This window comes from Lissotriton helveticus, chromosome 3_1 (genome assembly GCF_964261635.1).
Source record: "Lissotriton helveticus chromosome 3_1, aLisHel1.1, whole genome shotgun sequence".
NCBI lineage: Eukaryota > Metazoa > Chordata > Amphibia > Caudata > Salamandridae > Lissotriton > Lissotriton helveticus.
Window position 1 is genome coordinate 1,673,894,596 of NC_136061.1, and position 27,795 is coordinate 1,673,922,390.

The window sequence follows — 27,795 nt, forward strand, 5'->3', positions numbered from 1 at the left end:
CTCTGCATTTCTATTCATGTGCTGCCACATGTGATATTTCTGTCACATTAAAATTGGCAAGAGAACTGGAAGGCTGGACCTAGACCATGGCAGATCAGAAAGTGATGAGGTGTTTTTGCTGCCTTGGGTGGCCAATTTAAATTGACATTTCAGCTCGGCTCAGCCTACGGGACAGTGTTGTTTGATGGGAGGAGTTCTGTTTGCTCTTTTCAGTTGGATTCAAGGATGCAAGATCTATTGTTTTACTGTATTTACAATGACATTCTTAATAGCATCTACAAAACAAATAATTTGTCAGAGACGACAAAGATCGTGCATAAAAGGAAGAACTTCATGGTCTATTCTGTTAGTAAACATTTCTCTAAATTGTGTATAGTGTTAGTATACGGTTACTTCCCTGTTCTCATGGCGAATGTAAGCAATTCCTGACATCATATCGCCTTGCTTTCATTTTATTTCGATTTAACACTGCAAGTTCACAGAAGGATATACGGCCTTAGTTTATTGGTTAAATATGAGGAAGACCTTAAAAGGAGAGAAGGAGAGGGCTGGATTTACTTGCTCTGAAATATATTTGTTTTTTTGTATTTTCCTTTAGTTTTGTAAAGCGCTATGTTCGCCCAGAGGGTGCCTTTGTCCTGTGAAATGTGTGACACACTGGAGCACTTAAAGAAATGGATAGTCTTTAGTTGGAAAAGAGACACGTTTTTAAATGTGTCCTAAAGCTGCCAAGGTCAGCCTTAAGTTTCAGGTTAAGATGCACTACATTCTACCTTCTGTTATCGCTCTTAGAAAGGTGTGGTTCCCCAAGGTAGCCAGGCAGCTTCTTGGAACTGCCAGAAGCCCAAATCGGCTGGTCACAGGGAAGACAGTAGATTATGAATAACAGTCTATAAATAAAAGTATAACTAAGAGGGAAATGTGCAGTAGCAATGCGGTGGCCCCACAAATGTCAGCCTGACTATTTTATATTTGGGTCAGGCATCCAGGCGCTGTACATGTGCTATATGTGCAGGTCTTGGCTGCCTAAGCCAACATTTATCAGGTTGCAGATGTCACAGCCCAGTGGGTGTGACATCCTCTGCAAAGTCTTCTGTGAGCCTCTTCCTCATGACAAGGCACTCAGTACTGATAGTCTCGGACTTGGGTACTTCATTTTTCAGCCCTGAAGAGCCAAGGACTGTGTGTAAATCAGTAAGGCTCATCACAGAGTGTGGTGGGGTCAGCAAATCTCACTGACACATCCCACTTTCCTCCTTTAGGAAGGTTAGCTAATGAGAGAATGTTGCATAGTCTTTATTCCATTCTTACCTTCAGGAAACACCAGAGGCATCTCTCCTGCCACCTGAGATATGGTTCAGTATGTTTTTTGTACTGTTGGGTGCGTGACTGTGAGTATGTATGTATGAATGTTTGTGTTCTTGTACGTGCATTGTGTGCATTTGTATGTGCTGGGGTTGAGTTTGTGTGAGTGTGTGCCCACTGCACTCTTGCTGCACCTTACTGGACACCACTGGTATAGAGTAGAGTAAAGTGCTTTGTGGCACAAAAGTTTAAAAGTTATGCCGTGCCTAGCTAGAAACCAGTGTAACAATCTCCGGTATAGATGAGATATACAAAAAATAATCATAATTTGTCAACACTGTCCATTGCATTGAAATTAAAACAGATTCAAGTTCAAAAACAAATTTATTTAAACATTTGTCCATAAAACATTCTAAAACAAGGCACACTTTACAGTTAAAACATTAAAAGGACCCCCCTCCTATCTACCCTACCCCCCAAATCCCCTACATTTTATCATTAAAATTCTGTTTGACAGACCATAAAAACCGAGCAATTCCAACTTTCACATTAAGATAACGCATTTCGGACAATAACTCCACATCTTTATTCCTATGGAGAGCATCATATTTAAAAAACAAGGGTCTTAAAAACGAAATTCGATTCAATTCGATTTGCATAATAAAGGATGCGATCCATAAGAAAATGCATAAGGGTACATTTAACTTTCATGGGATAGGGGAAGAGGTCACTATTATTCTGCACCCTGATCCTATGTGGGCGGGATGAGTAAATTGGATTACATCCCACCCTAGCCCTTAATATTTCATTCCTCAATCCTGGGTCTGGTAACCGTGATAGATAAGAAAATACACTATCCTGGCCCAATGTAGCAATCAAGAGGCTAATGGGTGATCTCTTTTTTAGATACACTAGGTCAATCGATTCAGATGCCGTAACAGCAGATTCCATCAGTGATTGTTTGCCTGGGAGCCAAGATGTAACTGTACCACTATTTAAATGGAGATTCCTATGTGCAGAATACCAAGATGTAACTGTACCACTATTTAATTGGAGTTTCCTATGTGCAATTATTCTGGTTCTTACACCCTTTGCCACATCCTTTCACTGCTTTGGATCTCTTCCCAACACAATTTGGAGACTTTAACCACCTCATCATCCTCCAACAATGTGTTAAATACCCTAGAGCCTGAGTAGAGGTCGCCATGTTCCAAGAAATCAGATTGCACCCTCTGCTTATGGGCTGAACCATGGTACCTTGGGGGAGTGATAAAAGTCTTTTAAGTACTACCCCTTCCAATTAATCCCATTCATAGGTTGGATCAAGGGAAAAAACCTCTCCCCCATACAGGCCTAGCGGAGGTATCTTCCCTTCAAAAGCCTTTAATAGTGGGGTATGAGATAGCCTCCCGAACCTACCATTGAATCTTGACAGGCAGCTGGCCTGCAATAGGGCCTTTTCTTTTGTAGCATCCCAATGTGCACCCCAATTCAAATTTATCCTAAAGATTAAGCCCAGATATTTATATTGATCAACCTGGTCCACCACCTGCGTATCTGGATACCAAGAAAATCTCTGTACCTTTTTTCCAATGATCATGATCTTGGTCTTTTCCAAATTGATATGGAGCGGGTTCTGCTTGCTGTAGGTTGTCAAGGCATTGTCAAGGCATTGAGTTTCCTCTGCAAACCAATTGGGGTATAATCCAATAATACCAGGTTGTCTGCATAAAGCAGACAAGCAATATGCTGGTTTCCTATTTTTGGTGAGAAGAACTCAGATTGGGAAATAAAAGTTGGGAGGTTGGCAAAGAACAAACTAAAAAGCAGGGGCGCTAAAACGCACCCCTGGCGCAGGACGTTGTCAATAGAAATTCCTTGATATAACCAACCCGACTTATCTAACTCCACCCAAGCCCAATTGCCACAGTGCAAGAATTGGAGTGCCCCAAGAAGATTTGGTGATAGGTTCCAGGAGGCAAGTTTTCCCCACAGATTATCCCTATCCACAGAATTGAAGGCTGCCCAAAAATCTACAAAGCAGCAACACAGCCTTTTTGAAAAATGGCCCATAGAGCAAAACAGTGATCTATGGTGGAATGACCCTCACAAAAGCCCCCTTGTTCTAGTGGGATTCTCTTAGTTTCAGTGGCACAGTCTTCGAGTTTAGCTAGAATAATCTTGGAAAATATGTGTAATGAAATATCCAAGAGGCTTATCAGCCTATAGTGCTTCGGGCCGGCAACACTATAATCAGTTTCACTATGGATCCCTTCTAGGAGAAAGCCTAGAGGCCAGACATAGCAATCCAACTGAACAAAGAGGAATAAATCCTAGCCCACCAGTCACTATTTATTTTGGTTATTACTGCTGGGATGTTATCAGGGCCTCTCAATAACTGCCTTTACTTTCTTTACTGAGAGCCATATAACTGGATGAGTTTCCCCATAAATTTTCTGAGGTCCGTCTGAGCTAGAAGGTCCCCTATATAAGTGTGTCACATAAGAGGCCCACTGGGCTTCCAGAATCATACAGACAAGTGTGCCCCTATTTTGGCCATTAAACTCATTGACCTTTTTCTAGAATTGTTGCTGGTCATTTAATGATATGATTTCCTGCATCACATCCCACTTACTATGGCAAAAAGCTGTCTTCTTTGTCTGCACAAGGGATTTATACTGGTGTTTAAGTTAGCCAACTCATGGGTGAATGGGGAGATGTTAAGATACATAACACTCGTTGCCCCCTGTCTCACCAATTGTTTCAACTTTTGGCAATCCGAGTTGAACCAGCCCCCTAATTCCTTCGGATGGGATTCTGCCCGCACTCCCTTTTCACATATATTGACTGAAATGCAGGCCAAAACTTGTTGCACAATATTATAGTACCACACAATAACATCTTCCACATAAATAGGGTGAATGTCAATCAACTCCTCTAGCTGAAGGGAGGCTAGTTGCTGAAGATGGATGGGATCTAAGCGTGTTGTGAGCCTAAGCAGGTAGGACATCTCTAAAGGCAGAATCCTCTCTGGGGATATTGGCTTACACAGGTCAAGGACTGCTATAATTGCCCAGTTGTCACTACCCTCATATTTTGCCACCTCAGAACTCTTAAGAAGGTGAAAATGCCAAAGGGACGTGAGTATATAATCAATAGGGTCCAAAGCCTGACCCTACCGGAAGGTTGCCACTGCTGATGAGTCATTATTGACTTTTCAATTTAAATAAATCAAACCATGGCTCGCCAGCCTTTGACTCAACACTTTAGCCTCTTTTTTGTTGGTACCAGCGGGAGATGGTGCTGGGGGAATGTTATATGAATCCAATGCTTCTTCCAGGTGCTGATCTAACTGTACAGGGAAGAGACGGGCATTAACATCCCCAGCCATTATTATCACTGCTTTCGGATATTTTGCCTCTAAATGCTGGAAAGGAGATTTGAATGACTCTAACCAGCGTTTCATTTAGCCAATGATCTTCTTTGTAGATATAAACATTTATGAGTAAAAAATATCTGAGGGCATTTTTACCCACACCCAATTCAATCACTAAGAACTGCAAACCACTCAAGGCATTTATGACCTCTAATGGTCTCGTAATCACTTTGGTTGATATTAGTGTTAGTCCACCCATGGATGCTCTCCCCTCACCCTGGGACTGGTCTTTACGATTTAAAACCATAAAGCCTGGTCCTGTCTTAACCAAAACTCCTGAAGGAATAACAGATGGAAGGGTTCCAAACTTTCTTCAGGAGTACCACTGTTCATCAAATGTTCGAACCCATGGATATTCCAACTCAGGATTCTCAGGTATTGACAGGACCCCTCGTTCTAGGGTAAACTAGGCCTTGTATTTCAGTCACCGTACTCCCGCAGGTGCTGCACGGGGGAGAACCTAGGGGCATATTATCAAGAACGGTGATAAAATTATCACCTCTTTAGCGGCAGGAAACTGCCTCTAAAGTGGCGATAATGGGCTTGATAATATGCCCTTGTGAATTCCCATAGCAGCCCAGGTTAACACCAGAACCTGGGCTGCTACGGGAATTCACAAGAGCATATTATCAAGCCCATTATCGCCGGACGCTAAAGCGGCAATAAATCACCTTTCTTGATAATATGCCTCCTATTACCTTAGAGCCCATGCTGATTGCCTAGACTGTGAGAATGGTCTGTCATTTACTATGACCACTCTCAGATTTGTGGGTGGGTGACTACTTTGCTATGTGTCTTTGGGCCTTAGAAGCGGGATATTTGATATAGATCGTTCCCACTGAGTAGCAGATAACCCGCTATGCTATTTGGTATAGATCGTTCCCACTGAGTAGCAGATAACCCGCTATGCATATTTAGATTGGGAGGTGAAAGAGAGGCTGGTTGGGGTGCTGATAGTTGGGGGCTCTTTTTTATGGGGCATAGGGCCTGTAGACCTACTTTTACTAAATCTTCTTCGGCCTTAAGTACTAGGTCCGCAATACAGAGGGAGATGAAAGAAACTTTGGAAACTTCTCTATCAAGTTCGCCCAGTTGGAACTCAAAAGACGTTAGGTCCAATGAGGTTATCCCTGAAAGGGAAGGAATTTGTTGGAATAGGTGAAGAATTTTGGATAGATTCAAGTGTCGAAGTTGCTTTGATTTTTTTTCCTCGATGAGTGATATCGAGCAATAGTACCGAACTTGCTAATTGCGGCCTGAAGGAGGGTTCATAAACAGAAGGGGGTTCTTTGGGCGACTTATTCTGAGGCCGAGACTCAACCACCTTACTGCAAACTGCTGATTGAACTTTATCAGAAGATATGGAATGGACTGTCCGAGAAGTAGGGGTAGGATCAACACTAGTTTTAGGGTGAGTTTTCACATTTTGTTTTACCTTATTATATTTCTTTTTACATGGGAGTACATCCATGGTGCTACCACCAAGAGGTCTGGAATGTTGAAGTTGGGAACAGGCACCATTATCGGGCTTTCTTTTTATATGCAGGTGTTTCTTTTTGCCTACACAAGGGACCCAAGCATTCCATTCTGAGACCTTACCCCCATTGTACTGTGGAACCTTGTGGTGAATTTGGAGGGGATAATACAATGATGCCTTTTCCTCACAAGCATAGGATATTTAGAGATATAGACAGATCCTTCCACATTTAACTGACATTCAGGTTTCCCTGGAAAAGCATTTATCGACCCCCAGGGCTCTGTAGCCGTTTCTGCAGCAGATATTTGAGCATTCGAAAAGCCACCCAAATTATTTTTAAAGCATTGCAATTCAAGGCGAATATCATTCAAAGAGTTTCATTGGTCCATTTGATTTGAACCATGGGAGCATTATATGGGAACGTAAGGCTAGCTCGATCCTGTTAATCTTCTCAACAAGACAACTGGGAGTGACTGGAATCATCAGGAAAAAATTATGATGATAATGAGATATTCAGATGAGCAGAAGAAGACAATCTCGGGCACCTACTTGGACCCTTACTTGCGGACACACTTGTAGTATGGGATGGAGACACTGAAAGATTGGCTGTTTTTACATCATCCAATGCTGTGCATAAAACGTCTGTGTCCAAGTCTATTACCAAGTCCGCCACACCGGGATGCCCATGGGGTGAGTTTACCCCCTTCTCTGAGGGCAGCTGCGCTCCGTTATAAAATTGCTTAAACACAAAATTCCTTATTGAGGTTACTCGGGCTGAGCGTGGAGCCTCTCCACTTGATAAAGTACTTTGAGCATGTTGACCAGACCCCTTCTTCCCTCCAATTTTCTTCTTTTTACTGGCTCTCCCCTGCGATTTACCTTTTTGGATGCCAAGGAGGGGCCTTTTGGAGTGGAGCACAGGGGGCGATAAACGAGGGGAGGTATTCACATCAAGACAAATAGAACTAGGCGAGGATAATAATAAATGTTAATAATAATAATAATAATAATAATAATAATAATAATAATAATAATAACAAAAAGGAAAAGTAAAAGTTAGGTTTACCTTTTTCAGGTATACACCCAGCTACCACTGCCACCTCAACATCTCACCTCACAGCATATCCCAAAGTTCCTCTAATATTCCTCCAATAATCTCCAGTGTTCTCTCAGGAGAGTTGTATGATGTTACAACGCGATCAAAATGATCGCGGTACAACATAACGCATCTTTTACAACGCGTCGTTACCACGACTTGCGCTGTAGGGTGCTGGACTTACGAATAGTAAGATTTACTATTCCAACTCCAGTACAGTAGGGAAGGTGTTTGAATAGTAAATCTCCTATTCCTTAGTCTAGAGCGCCCTCCAGCGCAAGTCGTGGTAACGACTTGCGTTGTAAAAGATGCGTCGTAATAGCACCGCGGTGTTTTGACCGCGTTGTGATGGATGTTTACCCTCAGGAGGCTTTTCCGGAAAGCTGTATAAAAGACCTTCAACAGACACGTGGAGTCAAGGGACCCTCCCTCAAGACCACCTGGCACCGGACACTGCCAATCCCTACCAGGCGCTAGAAGCGGGATGGCGGATCTGCAGCTGAAGTGCCCCCCCTCGTCACACCATCAAAGGCTTGCTGGTCTCTCAGGGCCCAAAATTTCTGCATCCACCTGAAGAGCCAAGTGTCTAATTAACCAGCCTTCAGGCACTGTTGGGTGCTGACGAGTACCCGGATACATAAACTGGAGTGCCAAACACCAGGATGAGGTCTCCAGCCTCCGCCCGCCGACACCAATGCAAATATGGGTGCCGATGCTAATGCGGGGCTGGTGCAGGGGCCGAGCCGGCCGAGCTGGCTGAACTGGCAGGTAGCAGTTAGCGTATTCGCGGAGCCCACATAGCCAATGGAGCCGACAAACCTGCCTGGTTACCCGGAAGCGGAAGCCAAACTGAGGAGGCTGGGCAGAACGGCAAGGTACGGCAGCAGGCAAGAAGAAAGGAAGCATCTGGAGGAGCATGGATTGGGAGCACGTGAGCAGGGCTGTCCATTGCATTGAAATGAAAACAGGGATTTTCAGTAATCCAGGCAAAACGGAGGTTTGCAGTTGTAACAGCTCTCTGCTCATACATAACAAGCTTTAGCAAAGCAGTTGGTTTTACTGTGCCAGTGATGCATTTTAAAATTGTGCTGGCAGTGGCAAATCACATAGCGGTGATCGGACAGCTTGAATAGTTCTTTTTAATAGTTCAAAGAAACCATCAAGTTGCATGTCAATGCAACATGGACACAATGTTTGAAGTATAAAACAATTAAGTCAGGCTACCTCAGAAGGTTATTTTCTATACTTTCAAAAATAGTTTTCACATTATGTCTACTGCCAGCATGATGGCTATCTTCTAACCATAGAAAAAAATCAATCCGAAGATGGTGACTACCTCCATTAGCTTTACCAATACCGGCACAATTTAAAAGCATCTGGTATTGGCGAAGCCAATAACAACAAGACTCAAGTGGGGTAGAGAAGTGGTGGAATATGACAGTGGTTGAAAGGACAGGAAGAGATGGGGGAGAGATTATGAAACAAAGCAGTAGCAGTGCTCGGAATCAGAAAGTGGGAGGTACACAAGAGATGATTGGAAGGTGGGCACAGGTTAAGGAATGAAGAAAAGAAGAGCAGGAGAGAGAAAGACGCAGGACATACATGCGCTCAGTGTTAAACAGCAGAGATGAGGACAAGGAAAAATGTTGTATCCATTGTGCATGTTTTTGCCTGTGAATAGCCTGGAATTTACACAGTTGCATAATTACTCCTGAGAATCTGTGACAGCCACAGCTGTCTTGGAATTCTCTGTGAATTCCACAAAAAGGTTGGAATGTTGCCCCAAATTGAAGTGTAGCCTACGGGAGTAAATTAACAGCTTTCCTCCAAACGATGCCATAAATCATTTAATTTAGATTCCGCAGCATTTTACAATTTTAGACAAGCTACCAAGCAAAAGGAACCCGTAAATTACACATTGGCCCATCATTTTTGTACTGTGTTCTAAGACGAAATAGTTACTCAAAATGTTAATTGTTTATTGGGAAACCGCATTATTCAGTTATCTATTCATGGTTGTCCAGTTCTATTACGAAAGAATAGTGTAACTACTCATTTCAACTTAAAGAAAAATGACACTGTTTTTTCACAAACTAGGGTGCCAGATATAACTAGAGCTGATTTATGAATAATATAGAAGTGAGTCGTGTAGGGATTATCGTAAAGAACATTGGATAAGGTTTGCATAAAACCTAGATAAAGATATAAAAAATAGCAAGGTCAAACATACCGACATAAATTACATATATTCTGTCTATCTAATGGGACATTTTTATACCCTCGTCTTCTATACGTGTTAGTGAACGATAATGCTCTTTTAAGTTGAATAATATCCGACCTATAGTATAGAGTTATATTGTGTGGTAACAGGTCTCTAGGTGAATACTTTTCATTGATATTTGTATATAAAAATGTACCTACAAATCACGCGCTTTATTTGGTCATTGCTGCTACCTTTTTTTTTTCAGGTGCATAAATTACACTGAGGGTGGAGAGAGAGAGGCTGGGGACAACACACTATGCAACCAATATGAAATGCCACCAGAAACTCAAAACTGCACACTTTTCTGTCCTGGCGAATGTGTAATGTCTGAATGGGGACAATGGAGCGCGTGCCCAGTGGTAAGTTATTTACTTGTTTCCAATATTAAAGACGTTATATACCCTTCTTTTATCACGTTTACCTGATTTAAAAAAAAAAGTTTCTTTACTTCGTTAAAATTCGTATTAATGGGTAACAGCGGTTTAGCTTCAACACGTGAATGTAATATCGGTAATTATAAGATACAAAACATAAGTGACAGGAATGAACAGAAGGCATGAGGGAAACTGTTTTTAATTGGTCGACTATTTTGCTATTTGGATAGATATATTTTGTTGAGCAATTACTTAGAATCATTGCAATTCTTACAAAAAAGATTAAAATCAATTTCCATTTTCTGTTCGGAAAATTGTTCCTTGTGTTAGAATCATTAGACGGGATGAAGTAAGCTACTGTTACTCACTTCTACCTCTTTCCATAATAGCATTCTGCAGTGTGTTCCGGCCTGATCTGGTCTCTAATAAGGTGGAAAGCCAGTTCAAGAAATGCTTGCAACAGAACAGAGACGTGTGCAGGCTATTTACAGCAATTTCATCATGAAAAAATTCACCCTCAATAACAGTGAATAAAAACATATTAGCACAATAATTTTTTTTCTTTTATTATTAGGTAAAATTGCATGGCTTTGCATGGGACAGGGGTGCAGTAACACCAAACGTTCTGCAAAGGTATCAGAATATGATAGCATGATTACAGGTAATTGGAAAGATTAAAAGTGAAGATTTGAAAGAGAAACAGGCTGGAGAGCAGTTTGTGGCTAACAAGTCCACAGAGAGAGAAATCAGGGCGCATCTGATGCTTTGCCATAATTTTGTTTATTTATTTATTTACTTTTTGAGAGTTTTATATATCACTAACTTGACCTAGGAGTATCAGAGCGGTTTACATAGATGGGAACGTATTAGTTGCACAAGTTACATATTTGTAGATAAAAATACATAGGATAGGGGTGAATAAAAAACAACAACGTATAGTTGACCTGTGAATAGATTATACCTAAACGTTTTTAAATGTAGCGGTTACCAGGGATAAACACAGATACACATAACAAAAAGAGTAGTGAGGGATAGAGAATTGAGCATATGGTAGATGGATTAATGCAGGTCCTGCAGACCGGCACTAGTTAGAGTAAAATCCGGGGGTCAGTCCCTCCAACTGGGCCATAACAAATGCAGTCCATTCGAGTCCTGTGGCAAAGCCTCAAGCGGGCTGATTTAAATGATCAAATGATTTAAAAGGCACTCTTTAAAGTTGGGCCCATACACGAAATCAGCATTCCATCACCCACAGTTATCGATACTGTGGGTATTGGTAGCTTCATAATTCAGGAATATCACAGGATTGCTAATTGTCCCGGAGTGAATTAGTGAAAGAATAGAGACTACCACAGCCGATTCCCATGCTAATACATGAATTTTAGATGTTTTCCGATTTAGAGATTGCACCAAGCTTTGGCCATTTTATTATACCAGCACACAGAAGTGCAGACTTCATGCACCATTTTTAAATCCAGTTTACCTGGAAAATAAAGAGTTCCATGAAACAGCGGGCCCCTTTCACAAAAGCATTATGAATAAAGGAAGTAGTAGTACTGGAGTACTCTTTTATGTACTCCTGCAAGCCGTTGTTTTGGAGTCAATTCACAGAGGCATGTAAGAGTATTTTAAAGAGTACTACAGGAGTACTATTTCATGTACTCCAAAATGCCTTTGTGAGTAGGCTTCATAGCACACGAATCATAGAATCTTGTGGAAATCCCCACTTCCCAGTCACAAAATATAACTTCGTGTTCTGCCATGCATTGGTCATTCAAATAAAGTTAATTCTGTGGGAAGGGAAGTATTACTTTCATATGTTCATAAATGAATCTTCGAGGGAGCTGATAAATAAAATTGATGATATTTCAAAAGTGTGGGATAAAGAAGGCAAACCGTGGAAAATCTGTAAGGATGGTCAAGGTGCAGAGAAGTACAAAGCCATGCTCTTCAGGTATAGACAGAGTCTGAAGAAGTATAGAAGATTAGGTAAGCAATTAAACATCACCAACCAAGACACGAATATTGGGAAATATATCTCATAGAATATATGTGAATGAATATTATAATAAGGACATGAAAGAACAGGAGGGGTTATTCAGTTCATAGGGAGTTGGACACCAGTGAATTGAAGTGCGATGTTATGTTCTGAAGGTTACATGCCCAGAACAAGGATTCACAATACAGGCTTCAAGATATGGTGTACCGAATGCTGAATAGTTTATCACACATGTCTTATAGGATAATGTTCAAAATTCTCTATGTATACATCTCACATTAAAGAAGGAACATGGTAATTACAATATCAGAGGCAATAATATTCCTATGAAGTACTTCTTCTAAAAACAAAAAGCCATCATTCAAAATATGATTAGCAAGAAATGAGTGTAAAAATTTAAAGAACATGCTAATAGAACATGCAGTGAATAAATGAAACAGCACGAAATCCTCCAGGCACCCTTAGGTTTAAGAGTGGAAACAATATTTTCAACACCTTGATAGCAGGGGTTTTGAGGAGCAAACGAATGATTTCATAATAGTTCCTTGCCTCACCTTCAGAAACATTTGGGTTGGGACAAGGGGTACAAAGGTGCAATAAATGAAACAGCAATAAAATCAAGAAATAAAGAATGTAAGGGCCAGGCAAAGATCAGAAGTGGAAAGGTGGTAGCTATTGATCACAAACTAAAGGTCATCATCCTGAGGGGCTTTGTACTCTTTTTTAAGAAGATTTTAGTTATACTTTAAAGCATGTGAATCATTTTGAACATAACTGTAAACCCTACAATACAAGAGTTATAGCCATCACAACAGCTACAGGTATAGCTTAATCAAATTAGATGCCCAAGTTCTTCATACAATTAACATGTTGGGCTGGTTAAGGTTGAGGTTATGCTGTTTGGCAGGGATGAACACAAACTCTCTTTTCTGTATGGGCGCTTGTGCTGTGGCTGGTTTCCGAACGCAGCACAAGTTCCTATATAGAAATGGGAGTTTGTGTTCATTGGTCGGTCGAGCCAGTATCCGTGAGTGTGTCGGTTAGAGCCAAATCCGCCTGACATCGTAATAAGGCCCTTTGTAATAAAAATCTGACCTATTTTATGATATCGGATCGGCTATCAATTCAGTAAAGTAATTCATCCACTTTTCTTTGTTTATTGTTATTCATTGCGTGTTCTTTCTAGTTTTACTAGCACCTAGATGGCTTTTTAGGTGCAGACTGTCCTTATAAATATCCACCTCTGCCCTGGTTGAAGTTACCAATGTCCACGGTATTAGTAACTCCAGAGGGGACCGCATTAGGGTGAAATATGCCTGACTCTGAATACGACCCATAGTCATCGCCGGAGACTTCCATGAAGTGGAAGCTGGACTGGATACTGGGTGGTAATTTTTGACCACGGGGATTGACACAGGTGAAAATGTAATTCCTAAAGTGGCGTGTAAGCATTTAATTATTTCACTTAGTCTCACATCTGGTATGTTATGTTACAAAATTCATATGAAGTCTACTGTCACTTTGAGGGTCTCCTGGTATTGGGCATAGATTGAAATAAAACAGAGTAGACTGCAGCGCTAATTTCGATCAGCTAAAAGTTTAATAGTATTGTTTTCAGCAGTTTTCTGAAAAGGAGGACAGTGGAAATGGCCAGTAAGTGGTGTGGGAGGGGTTGTATGACAAAATATTGTGAACAACAGGATTGACTGACTTGAATATTGCATCAACAATATTGTTTACCAAAATATTGTGTTTCTATATTTATATTGTAAATAACAAACATAGTGTATCCAACACGTCAAACATATAGTGGAATAGAATATCATCCAAAAAAGATAGGAATATTGTTTTCAATAAATGTAGACTTTACAGTAATGTATGTAAAAAAGTAAACTAGCTAAAAAATATAATGTAACTAGATAGCATTAATTAGTTATTCATACATTTATGTATATATGTATATATAAAATGTGTGTGTGTGTGTTGTATACACACATGTATATTTAAAAGAACAATACCTAAACACACAATAAATTAAAAGATTAACAATAAAGTTAAATTAGCAAATATATATATATAGATCCCACGGTGGGTCAAAGGATGGGGACTCATTCAGTAATCACCTACAGACGAGCAACAAATTTAAAAGACCAACTGGTCCACAGTCATTTCCAAAGTAACAAATCCAAAAAGAATTGGCTAAAAACACAAGGATTCGTAAAATGTTATAATTGTAAAGTGTGCGAGATCACCAAACCCACAAAGGAATTAATCATGGCAAACAAGAAAACCTGGAAAATAAAATAAACTTATAACTTGCAAAAGCCAGTACACAGTCTATATGATAGAATATCCATGCAAGTTGAGGTACATAGGGAGTACCACATGCAAACTTAAAATACGAATCCTACAGCATGTCCGCGCAACAGTCAACAAGGACAGAAATAACGCGGTAGCCAAACATATGGAGAGCAACCACGATGGAAATTGGAAACTTTTAAAATTCTGGGGTCTGGAAACTATGACTTTATCTGATCGTGGTGGTCATCGGGAAAAACTTTTAAGACAAAAAGAGTCACGACATATCCTGAATTTTAGAACCATGACACCCCTAGGTTTGAATCAGTCGGAGGAACTGTACATTCACTTATAAACTAATGACTATTTTCTCCACTCCATTGCTCTCTGTTATAAACTAAACTTTAAACAACCTTTCCACCTTTTTATTATTATATTATTAATTTTCCATTTATCAGTCTCCCTCTTCCCGCATTTGACAATTTACTGAGATCACACAGCCCACTGAAGAATACATAGCCCACTGGAGGGCTCAAAGTGCACATGGTGTATATAATTTGCACATACTGCATATCATGCATATGATTTGTGACTGAAACAATGGGTTCTGTAAATATAAGTGAAAAAACATGAGGAGAATCATGGCCCACTGGAGGGCTTGAATTGATATGATTACAACGTTTTGAAATCTTTTTTTCAAATACTTAAGCAAAAAAAAATTGTTGGAGACATTTAAACACTACATTATCCAGAATGCTCTGCTGGTTAACACACAGGAAGTGTGTAATCACATGACTTTGGGGAGTATGGGTAATTTAAATAATGCTATTTTCAAAGGGAAAAGTGACCGTGAACAAGGTAGATGTAACTAACGAAACGCGTTGGTTTTCTGTGCGATTATAATAAATAAATACATGTTTTGCAGAGGACATTGGTTGTGAGTGGCGGCTCCTTTTCGCTAATTCGAGGATTGACGGGTCTCGTGGATATATATATATATATATATATATATATATATATATATATATATATATATAGATATATATATATAATATATATATATCGCTAGACAATATAGAAACTAACTTAAATATGAAAATGAACATATAAAAATTGTTTAAATTAATATTTTAATTAAACGAAATACACAAATGTGTATATAAAAACATACACTCACACACACATATTACGCTCCTGGGGAAGGTCCAACAAGCGGGCGGCACTCTGACACAGACAAGCTTTTCCCCATCAGCTTTATTCAGGTACAAACGGTCGCTTCAGTCCAGATATAAACAGCAAACTGCACCCTGACGCGTTTCGAGGACTTCTCTTTTTCAAAGGGAGACTGCAGTTTTGAAGCACGCTTAGTGGACACACCTTCTTTTATCCCGTAAATCGTGAGTCCTTATTGGACGGCTCTGGATGAGCAATCACGTTGTGTTCTGGGAGGTGTGGTTCATTGCTATGCCTCCGATGGTAGTGCTTCACATTCACTGTGGCGCGTGCCGTTATTAATCCTCATCTGTGCCCCACACATGGAGCCCTGCATGGCATAAGGCTCCGTGGTCCTCAAAAGTTTGAAGTGGTGCACTCCCTGCGGCAGGACGGCCGCACATAGATTACGCTCCTGGGGAAGGTCCAACAAGCGGGCGGCACTCTGACACAGACAAGCTTTTCCCCATCAGCTTTATTCAGGTACAAACGGTCGCTTCAGTCCAGATATAAACAGCAAACTGCACCCTGACGCGTTTCGAGGACTTCTCTTTTTCAAAGGGAGACTGCAGTTTTGAAGCACGCTTAGTGGACACACCTTCTTTTATCCCGTAAATCGTGAGTCCTTATTGGACGGCTCTGGATGAGCAATCACGTTGTGTTCTGGGAGGTGTGGTTCATTGCTATGCCTCCGATGGTAGTGCTTCACATTCACTGTGGCGCGTGCCGTTATTAATCCTCATCTGTGCCCCACACATGGAGCCCCGCATGGCATAAGGCTCCGTGGTCCTCAAAAGTTCAAAGTGGTGCACTCCCTGCGGCAGGACGGCCGCACATAGATTACGCTCCTGGGGAAGGTCCAACAAGCGGGCGGCACTCTGACACAGAGGACCACGGACCTGAATAAAGCTGATGGGGAAAAGCTTGTCTGTGTCAGAGTGCCACCCGCTTGTTGGGCCTTCCCCAGGAGCGTAATATATATATATATATATATATATATATATATATATATATATATATATTACCTACTGGCGGTCGCCAGTAGGTATATATAGTTAGGATTTTTTCTCTATGGGATTTTTGAAAATTCTATGTCTAATAACTTTGGCGTTTGTGGACGGAATTGGCTGAAATATTCAGGAAAATGGAACATTTTGTTTCTGAGCAGCCCCTGAAAATTTGGGGGGGGTTCGTCAAGGGGGGGCCGAGAAAAAAGGGGGGTCCCAAAACGCGTTTTTCCCATGTTAATTTCCATAGGGCGGTTGGCCTCACTTTTAGCCCGAACGGCTGAATGGATTTGCACGAAACTTGGCAAAATTGTAGGGACTGGTAGCCCGATGTGCCTTTGCTAGGTCTCAATATATGTGCTCCAGTGGATTTTGAGAAATTAACGTCCAAAATAAGATATATATCTGTGACAGCGTCCCGGGTAGCGCTCCGTTTCGCGTACTTTTCGCGTTACGGAGCTTTGCGAAGCGAAGCTGATTGGCTCTCCGGTGTCTGTAAACATTCCAAACAGTCCGTAGCGGCCGCCATCTTGTCTTTCGGTAGGATCGAGAGACAAGAGGAGGCCAAAGCGAAGGGGCAAATGACCATAAGGGGGCATAGTAGATCCTCCCTGACCCCCTAGGTTTGATGTGGAGGCTTTAAAAGGGCCCCGCGGGGCAAAAAAAAAAAAAAATCATTTTTTGGTGGGGTGCGCCCGGTTCGCGAACCGGGAAGCGGTCTGGGGAGCGTACTATGAGGAAAAAAGAATGATAGACTTTTCAAATATTGGATGTTAATTGATTGTTTGTTTTGTTGATTTTTTTTTATTTCTTTGTTTTTTAAGCAATTATTTATTATTGTGATTGTGTTTCAAAATTTAATAAAATGTCTATCATTTCACTGTCTGAAATGTCGTTATTTTCATTGAACAAAGCTTGTAATGTTTGAGTGTGTAAAATGTCCTCATTTTCAAGGAGGACATCTACTGATTGCACACATTGCAGTAGTTTTGGTCCCAAGTTTCATCCATAAATTCAATGTCATTTGGATCAATGATTTCTTGGTTGGTCTCTGCAAGGACAATTTCAAATGACACTTTCTGTTCGCCTTCCATTTTGCTTGAAATTTGCATTAAAAAAAATATATTAGTAGAGATAGGGCACTGTTGGGATTAATTTTAGATAGGCAGTTTTTAACAGTGAATTTATCTTTGGGCAGTGTATAGTATCAGAGTGGAAGTAGGAATATAAAAAAGTGTATGTGATTTAACGTAAGTAAATTCATAATTATAAAAGACAAGCCTAACTCCATCCATAACTATAACAGAGAAGTCTATCTAAATCTATAACTACTACAGAGGGATAGTATATAACTATCAGAAAAAGTTTACCATATTAACTTAAAGTGCACAATATACTTCAGTTTTTAAAATAACAACTTACCTTTACAAAGAAGTTGAAGTTATTAGTGAAAATCCTATTGAAATGTATACCAGGAAGTAGTAGTCAAAATGGCTGTGTTTCCTTCTCTTCCTTTATATTCAGGTACATAACCAATCAAATGTCAGGTAAAAAAAGTAGAAAATGAAAGTAACATTTTAATTGGTTGTCAATTCCAACACTTCAGATGTGTTTTGTGAAGTAATTTACCTCAGGGTATTTAGAGAGGTCTACAGGCTAAATGGCTAAATGGAATTCCAACCAAATTTGTGAAAATGGTAGGGATTGGTATGTAGTATGAGCAAATCTATATTTGGTGAAAGTGTCTCCAATGTTTCTTCTGTAAATTACTTTCTCACCTTTTTTAATGGAGCGCTTCCCGGTGAGCGCCCCGGTACGCGAACCTGCAGCGTTACGGGAGTCCACCATTTTGTGTTTCGGTCGAATTAAGATACAAGATGGAGGGCAAATAATGTTCAGAATGGGTAGAAGGGGACACGGTAGACGTATTTTGACCCCCTAGGTTTTCTGAGGATGGCTGAGGAGGCCCATATGTGCGAAAAAAAAACATTTTTTTAAAAAATTTTGCGCGGTTAGCTTCCGGTTCGCGTACCGGGTAGCGCTCCGGGGAGCGTACTTTGTTGAAAATTAGTGAAAAAAGTTAGAGTAAAATAATAATTGTGAGTGATCAGATGTAGGGTAGCTCTGAGAAGAGCTTTTGGGTTTATGGTACATTTAGGTACTTATAAGTAGGTACCAATGCATAGTCTTAAATTCAGGATGAAAACTCTGTTCCCTTCATCTGAGAAGTGAACTCCATCTCCTCTGTAGATATCGTGCATGTAGTAACGCAAGTTATTGTTGTACATGGAGCCCATTCCATGGTCTCTCATGTAAGCTGAAACAGATTTGTTTACATGCTTCCTCGATTTCTCAATTTGCGGACAAAATTGGTTCGACCACCTCCATTTCTGTCTTTGGCATATATTTGAATATACCAAGGCAGTTTGAGGAAAAAGTGCCATCAATTGCTCAAAGGTGTCCTTTAAAAGCATTTCCAGACCTACCCCAGTCAAAGTGCCTAAGTCATTACCTCCACAGTGCACAATTAACAGGTCAGGTTTAGGCAAATGCATAAAGGTTTTCACCAATGGTATCAATTGGTGACATTTTAATCCTCTGTGGCCAAACCACTTAATTTCCACATCTTGTAAATTGAGGTTAGGTAAATTTCTGTTCTCAGCATACCTCTGAGCCCAATAGATGTAACTATGTCCAACAATCCAGACAGAAAACATGGTGAGAGAAGGTTCTGCTGCAGTCAGATGAAGTGTGGCAATGAAATGGCAGTTGGAAAAATAAGAGTTTAAAATGAAAAAAACTGTGGAGTTTCTGTGTTAAGGAAGCAGTAGCAGTGATTGGTGGATTTTGATTGCTGAAAACAGAAAGTTAGGGTGCATGGATGAGTTCTTTGAAAGATGTAATTTGAATGGTCAAGAAAAAATCATTTTATGAAAGATTGCACTGGATATGCAGGTGCACTGAGAGTTCAGAGTTCAATTGAAACATTGTTGTGTGAACTTGCAAACACCAGAGGTCTTTCAGGAGGTGGTTGCTATGCAAAAAAGGCAGAAAGGGCAGAGGGGGGAAGGGTGTTGATTTGAAAAAAGTGAGGGAAGAGTTTTGATTGGGTGACATGAGAGATATGTGTGAAGAATTACAGCATTTCTGTGCTTTTGATAGCTGCAGACTCTGGAGTGCATACCTTTTGCTCTGCTGAAGACAAATTGGTGTGTTTCTGAGACTGTTTTGAAACTCATAAAGTATTTGCTAAGGTGAGAAAAGATTCATTTAATTTAGATAGACAATAGTATGCTTTAGGGAGAAAATTATGAAGAAAGTTCTGTATTTAAAATGTTGCTTTGTGTCAAGTGTTTTACAAATAGATTTTGTTTCTTTGAGTTACATAGCCATGTTAAAAGTGACCCTTAAAAAACGCTTTCATGTGTCTTAGGGCATTGTAAGTCATTTCCCGATGAATGTAGGTATATAATTGATATATATGATGTGTTTAAAATCGTTTTTTGAAAAATATTAGGTTTCTTGATATGTACTGCTAGAGCTTCATAGGTTGCTTGGGGCATATTTATAAGGCATTTGAGTCTCTCTGATGTTATTTTTCCCATTTTAATTTAAGACCTTTCCCCGTGGAGCAAGGTCCTTGTAAATATGCCCCCATCTGTGCTTGGCAAATTTAGATTTTAATTCTTTGACTAACATAGACATGTTAAAAGCGACCCAGAAATGGTGCAAGGGCCTTAAAAAAACACATTCATGTGTCTTAGGCCATTTTAAGTCATTTCCCCTTGAATGTAGGTATATCATTGATTTATATGATGTGTTTAAAATCGTTTTTTGAAAAATATTAGGTTTCTTGATATGTACTGCTAGAGCTTCATAGGTTGCTTGGGACATATTTATAAGGCATTTGAGTCTCTCTGATGTTATTTTTCCCATTTTAATTTAAGACCTTTCCCCGTGGAGCAAGATCCTTGTAAATATGCCCCCATCTGTGCTTGGCAAATTTAGATTTTAATTCTTTGACTAACATAGCCATGTTAAAAGCAACCCAGAAATGGTGCAAGGGCCTTAAAAAAACGCTTTCATGTGTCTTAGGCCATTTTAAGTCATTTCCCCTTGAATGTAGGTATATCATTGATTTATATGATGTGTTTAAAATCGTTTTTTGAAAAATATTAGGTTTCTTGATATGTACTGCTAGAGCTTCATAGGTTGGTTGGGGCATATTTATAAGGCATTTGAGTCTCTCTGATGTTATTTTTCCCATTTTAATTTAAGACCTTTCCCCGTGGAGCAAGGTCCTTGTAAATATGCCCCCATCTGTGCTTGGCAAATTTAGATTTTAATTCTTTGACTAACATAGCCATGTTAAAAGCGACCCAGAAATGGTGCAAGGGCCTTAAAAAACGCTTTCATGTGTCTTAGGCCATTTTAAGTCATTTCCCCTTGAATGTAGGTATATCATTGATTTATATGATGTGTTTAAAATCGTTTTTTGAAAAATATTAGGTTTCTTGATATGTACTGCTAGAGCTTCATAGGTTGCTTGGGGCATATTTATAAGGCATTTGAGTCTCTCTGATGTTATTTTTCCCATTTTAATTTAAGACCTTTCCCCGTGGAGCAAGGTCCTTGTAAATATGCCCCCATCTGTGCTTGGCAAATTTAGATTTTAATTCTTTGACTAACATAGCCATGTTAAAAGTGACCCAGAAATGCGTTACTCAAATGCATCTAGGCAGATGTGTCATGCTGTAAAGTCCTGTGCCACATGAAACCGTGCAGCAGTGATGCAAAACATGCACCATGTTGCAAGACAGGCCTCATTTAATCTCCAACAAGATAAGAAGCTGAATCTTCTGTAAATGTCAAAATTGTTGTATACACTGCTCAACTTATGTGTACTCTTTCATATGCTAGAGTCCATCTGCACTATGAGATACCTAAGCAAAGGAAACACAGGTGATGTGATGGCGAAATGAGGAAAAGAAACTTCACATTTTTCAATTACATCACCTGTGTTTCCTAAGTTTACGAATGACATTGTGCAGATGAGGTTTAGGTCTGTCCACGGACACAGAAGAGGTCTGGCCTTTGTTCGAGAGTGAAGTGGACATGACTTACTTCATTGGTAGGCCTTCACATGTATTATCTCCTCTATACTCTTCAACAAGCGTAAATTTAATCTGCAACCCTGAGTAGGCCTCACCTTAAAGAAACCTCTGGATAGGCCACACCTTATCGTCATCCTGAATCAATCATTTAACATGTTAGGGACAGATTTATGATAGGTGTGTGCCTCTTTTGCGCCGCTGTGAGTCACTTTTGTGACGCAGCGGCGGTGCAAAAGATTTGCTATGTGGCGACATATTTAAAAATTGATGCATCTAGGCAGATGTGTCATGCTGTAAAGTCCCGTGCCACATGAAACCGATGCAGCAGTGATGGAAAAGATGCACCATGTTGCAAGACAGGCCTCATTTCATCTCCAACAAGATAAGAAGCTGAATCTTCTGTAAATGTCAAAATTGTTGTATACACTGCTCAACTTATGTGTACTTTTTCATATGCTAGAGTCCATCTGCACTATGAGATACCTAAGCAAAGGAAACACAGGTGATGTGATTGTGAAATGAGGAAAAGAAACTCCACATTTTTCAATTACATCACCTGTGTTTCCTAAGTTTACGAATGACATTGTGCAGATGAGGTTTAGGTCTGTCCACGGACACAGACGAGGTCTGGCCTTTGTTCAAGAGTGAAGTGGACATGACTTACTTCATTGGTAGGTCTTCACATGTATTATCTCCTCTATACTCTTCAACAAGCGTAAATTTCATCTGCAACCCTGAGTAGGCCTCACCTTAAACAAACCTCTGGATAGGCCACACTTTATCGTAATCTTGAATCAATCATTTAAAATGTTAGGGACAGATTTATGATAGGTGTATGTCTCTTTTGCGTCACTGTGCGTCACTTTTGTGACGCAGCGGCGGTGCAAAAGATTTGCTATGTGGCGACATATTTACAACTTGATGCATCTAGGCAGATGTGTCATGCTGTAAAGTCCTGTGCCACATGAAACCTGCGTCAGTTTTCATATAGGTGTTTTGTTGCAAGGTATGCATTAATTTGCATGAAAGCCCTGTAAAACTAACACAGTGAAATTTAGAAGATTTCACTGAGTCAGCTTTATAGCATTGCTGAATCAAATCCTTACGCCTGTTTGAAACAGGCATAAGAAGTGATGCACCATGCAATGTGAGGGTTCCTCCTGTGCATTGCAGTAGACATGTCGCGCTTATGACGTGATTCCTGCAATGTGCTGCTTTTGCGGCACAGATGCGTGACGCATCTGTGCTGTTTTTGCTCAATGGTGCTCCACATTGTGAATTCGGCACACTATGGGTGGCAGAGCAGGGGTGCACATTAACTGGTGCATCCGTGGGGATGCGCCACTTAGCATAAATCTGCCCCTGTACATTTAAGTATGAGCAGGGGACACAGAGTCGGTGAGGCTTATCCAAGGATAAGAAGAGATGAGTCCTGTTCACTGAAAACTTGGACATAGGCCTCACCTCCTCAGCATCGCTGGACATGGCTAAATAATAGCTGCAAAATGTTACTCTTCTTAAACAATTTTACTATTATAATCTCTGAGATTTGTCTCTTACTCTACAACATCTCATTGTTGTTCTCTTTCTTTAAAGATAACGACAACATCAACCATGAGTGACAACCAGCAATCAGTTGATTTAGACCTTATCATTGAACTTGTAATTGAAACGTCAGTGGAAGTAGATCCCTTGGATGATTTAAATTCTGAGGATGATGAAGAACATGATGAGGATGCCGATTTGTCAGAATTGTATGACATAGGGTGGGAAGCTGACGTGCTTGAGCCTATGGAACTATAAACATTTATTTTTAAAATTTATAATAAATGAAAAGTAAAAATGTAAACCGTTTCATTTAAAATTAAACACACCTTCAAAAACAGGTTATGTGTAGTGTCTTCAATAAAATATTAAAATATGCTCTTAAAATTAGATCAGATTCACATATAAAACAGCACAGGTAAAATGAAGAAGAATTCTATTTCTTTTCTGCTATTTCTGTATTCTAAATTTGCCAAAGCACTAAAAAATATTCTATGTAAAAATGTCAAGTAGTGTGTTAAGTTTTTGATGACTGTTATGGATTTACTGTTTGGTAATAGTGGTTAATAACATTTTTTATTATATTTTACCACAGATTCAACTGCAGATCATTTCAAGATTTGAGCATGCCAACCAAGGATAGACTTAGAAAGGCTGCAAAACGTCAAAGACAGCAGGTCCATGAAATAATGCAGCAGTCCTCTACCAAAAAAACTTGTCAAGTCACCAAGAAAGCACCGGGTAAGACCACGAAAACATTCATAAGAAACATTTGTAGAAAAAAAAGTAGTAGTACAGAAAATGTTTTAGTCCAGAAAAAGAGAAGCAATTTAAACGGAAAGGAAAGGCCAATCAAAAATGTTACTGCTAGAGCAAGAGATAACTCTGTGCATGATAGTAGAAGGAAACAACAGTTTAGGGACATTCGTAGACGAATGTTCCGCAACAGGATAATTGGCAATTTGTTAAAAAATATTAAGAAAGGTCAACAGAAAGTGGTTTTTTATAAGAGAAAAAAAAAAGTTGAGAAAGTTATTGATCAGGCATTTGAAATAAAGCGAAAGTTATTTATTTTGATAATCAATAGATTTAGGAAGCTAAACAAGGCAATTTATGATTTCAAAAGAAATAGTAGATGGAAGAGAATAGTTAATCACAGTAATTTTTGTGAAGTTTTTTCCGGAGAATGGATGCATAGTTCAAGTTGTGAGGCATTTTTCAATGAGGAGAGTTATTTCCAGGATAATGATTTGGTGCATGCAGTTGACACCAGTGGTCGAGCTTATGAGGTGAAAGATGGTTGTCCAGTTGAAAAAGAAAAACTTGTGACAACAGAGACAGAAGAGGTGTTAGGTAATGAGGTTTTAGGAAGACGTCCTAAGGGTCCTGTGTACACCTGGAAGTGTAGTAGTATTTGCAGTGTACGACAGGATTCCATCAATTTGCTTTGTGATTTTGTACGGACATTTAATAAGAAAAGTTTAAAACAGAAAATGATGTTGTTGCAAGAAGTAGATCCTTGCAGAGTGAGAGAAGTGACAGGTTTGCATGGTCATTCACTGGCTTGTCTTTCCAGGAGAGTATGCCAGAGTGTTTTTCATCATTTCAGGATGCTAGCAGTGCATCATAATAAAGTGAGGAAATTAGTTAGAATGTTGTATTATGCTAAGAGTCCAGCAATTATGCTTAAACAATTATGCGCTGCTCTTTTGCATGGTTCTGAAATAGATGTGAAGAATATTTCTGAAGAAATTGAGTTTTGTTACTTTGGAAGTAAAGAGGAGAATGTTGAAATTGACCCAGAAGAAGAGGGTAATGTGGAAGACAGTGTACAGGTTTCCAGTACAGATAGTTTTCAGAAGGAAATTGCCACGTTTCAGGTTAAATCAAGTGAGAGGCCTAATTTCACTTGTGTGTGTTGTCGACGCACTTATTATAAGAATCAGACTAAGTTAGTGGATGTATATGCAAAAAGTGAAAGGGAAAATAATAGTGAATGGAAGGATTTCGCAACATACTTGATGGTAGAAAATTGTTTTGATTTGGGATCAGATCAACGTGTGTGTACTTATTGTTGTAACAAATTAAATCAAAACCAGATGCCTGCTAGAGCGGTTCATAATAATCTGGAATTGGTTGAGATTCCTTCTGAATTGAAGGATTTAAATACTTATGAATCTATTTTGATTCAAAGTATCCATCCCTTTCAGGCTATTGTAAGAATGGAGCCAAAGACAGGGAAATTGCCTCCATCAGATTTACAGAGAGGATTAAAGGGAAGAGTTGTTTATTTGCCTCTAGATTTGAAGAAAAACATTAATACAATTGGAGTAGAAAAAGTGGAAGAGGAACCTCTGGTTATCTTAGTTAATGGGGTTCCGACAAAGAATAAGAAAATATGGCAAGATTTAGTAGATGTTAGGAAAGTCAAAAAGGCAACATTGTACTTGAAAAAAAATAATAAGTACTATAAGAATGTATATGTTGCAGAAGAGGAAGAAAGTGAGGAAGAGGATAGCGATTTGTGTGCTGGTCAAATTGAGAAAGTAGAACCCTCTAAAAGTGAAGAAATATATGAACATTATAGTGTTCATCCTTTGCATTCCAAGGAAGTCATGGGGAATGCTATTGAGTTGTTTCAAATGAAACAAGCCAAAGGGAGTCCCATTAGTGTTTGGGAGGAAAGTTTGGAAGCTCGGTGTTTCCCACAGCTATTTCCAACAGGTCATGTAGGAAGATATGATGAGCGACCTCATCAAATTCCTGCTTCTGAATACCGGACTTTACGATTGTATGCAGGAGATGCTAGGTTTCGACAATGCATTCCCTATTTGTTTCATCTCCTGTTTGAAAGCGATCTGTCTGGACTGTCATATGCAGTGAACCACATCTTGAAAAGTGGTATACACATGCAAAACATCTCGGCAAGTGACTTTATGGATAAAGTCAATGTCCAAGACAGTATTTTGGATTGTCACCTGATTAATCTCATGGCGTGTCGGCGTGGTACTAATGAGTACTGGTACCGTCGTCATGGTGATTTAAAATGTATGCTGAGGAACTTAGGAACTCCCACATGGTTCCTCACTCTGAGCTGTGCCGAGTATGGCTGGGAAGACTTACTTGAATTTCTACGAGGCAAATGGAAACATTGAAAACATCGAATTCAAGACACCCGGAGAACTGTGCTCTTTGGATCCAGTCAATGTATGCAGGTACTTCAATCATAGATTTGAAGCTATGATGTCTTTCATCATGAACAAGAGAAATCCACCTCTTGGAGAGGTGTTGGATTTCTTCTGGAGAAAGGAGTACCAAGCAAGAGGTGCTCCTCATATACATATGCTGCTGTGGATCAAGGATGCACCTAAATTTGGAACGGATCCAGAAGACTTAGTGATGAGTTTCATACAACAGTATTCTACGTGTGCTGTTCCAAACGCAAAGGAGAAGAAAAGCCTAAGAGAAAAAGTTCTACGTTTCCAAACCCATCGTTGTGGAAAGTACTGTCGTCGTAAATTCAGAAACAAGGACAAGTTCTACACCAAATGTCGTTTCGGCTTTCCACGACCGGTGATTTCTAAAGGAAGAGTAAACAGTTTGATGTCTTCGCTGCGACATAATGTGATGAAGAAATCACCTAAAAACACATACAATTTGAAGAGGAACGAAGAGTCCAAGTACATCAACGACTACAACCCAGTGGTTTTGTCCATGTGGAATGCTAACATGGATACACAGTTTGTGGCTGATAACTGTATGGCTGTGGCTCGGTATGTGACATCTTACATCACCAAAAAAGAAAAGACAGAATTGAAGGATATGTGGGAGGACATTTCCCATGAAAAGAGCCTCAGCAAGAAGTTGTACAGTTTCAGTCTGAAGATGTTGTCACATCGAGAAATCGGAGCTTACGAATGTTCTGACCGGTTGTCTTCAGCAAGTCTCTATGCCAAATCCAGGAGTATCGTTTGGGCGAGTCTTGGTCTTGCTGCAACGCGTAATCGAGTTCTGAAACCTGTGCGGGAAATTGAGTATTTGGCGGAGAAGGAGCCAAACAGTACTGATATTTTGAAGACCAACATGTTGGATACATATTATCCAAATCGAAGCAGTCACCTCGAGAATGTTTGTCTGTATGAGGTTCTACAAAATTACATATTCAAGAGGAACATCAAAGAAGATATTGTGAAAGGAGTGTATGCTGTAATTGGAAGTGAGGGATGTCTGGTCAAGCAAAGAAAATACCACTTGGTAAACCATCGAAAATTGAGTGGCGAATCTCCTGAAAAAAAGGAGTTTTTCTATTTAGCACTTTTGCAACTTTTCAAGCCTTGGTGTGCAGAAGAGGAACTGCTTGGAGATTTCCTCTGTTACGAAGACTCTTTCACTGCCGCCAAGGAGACCATAGAATGTCCTGCTTTTCCCAAATATCTAGAAATGTTGAATGCGGAAATCGAGCAGGAAGCAACGATTGCAGCCGAGATTGCCAGAGACAGTTCTCAGGACAGTCAGAGTTCTGTTTCATTGAGTCAGGATCCACTAGGAGGACCTGTTATCGAAAATGAAGCTGCCACTGCCATGAATGAAGTGGAAAGAGCCATGGCACATGCTCAGGAGGATGCGGTTAACTTAGAAGACTTGGAAAGACAACTCAACGTTGAGCAGA

General features: G+C 39.9%; 1 protein-coding gene across 1 annotated transcript in view; it reads left to right on the forward strand.

Annotated features, from left to right (window-relative positions):
• Positions 1-27,795, forward strand: part of THSD7B (thrombospondin type 1 domain containing 7B) — a 1,994,218-nt gene that overhangs the window by 1,676,796 nt on the left and 289,627 nt on the right. The window contains exon 17 of the mRNA XM_078682458.1: positions 9,783-9,936. Within this exon, the coding sequence (XP_078538584.1) occupies positions 9,783-9,936 (154 nt within the window). The remainder of the gene's footprint in view (positions 1-9,782; positions 9,937-27,795) is intronic.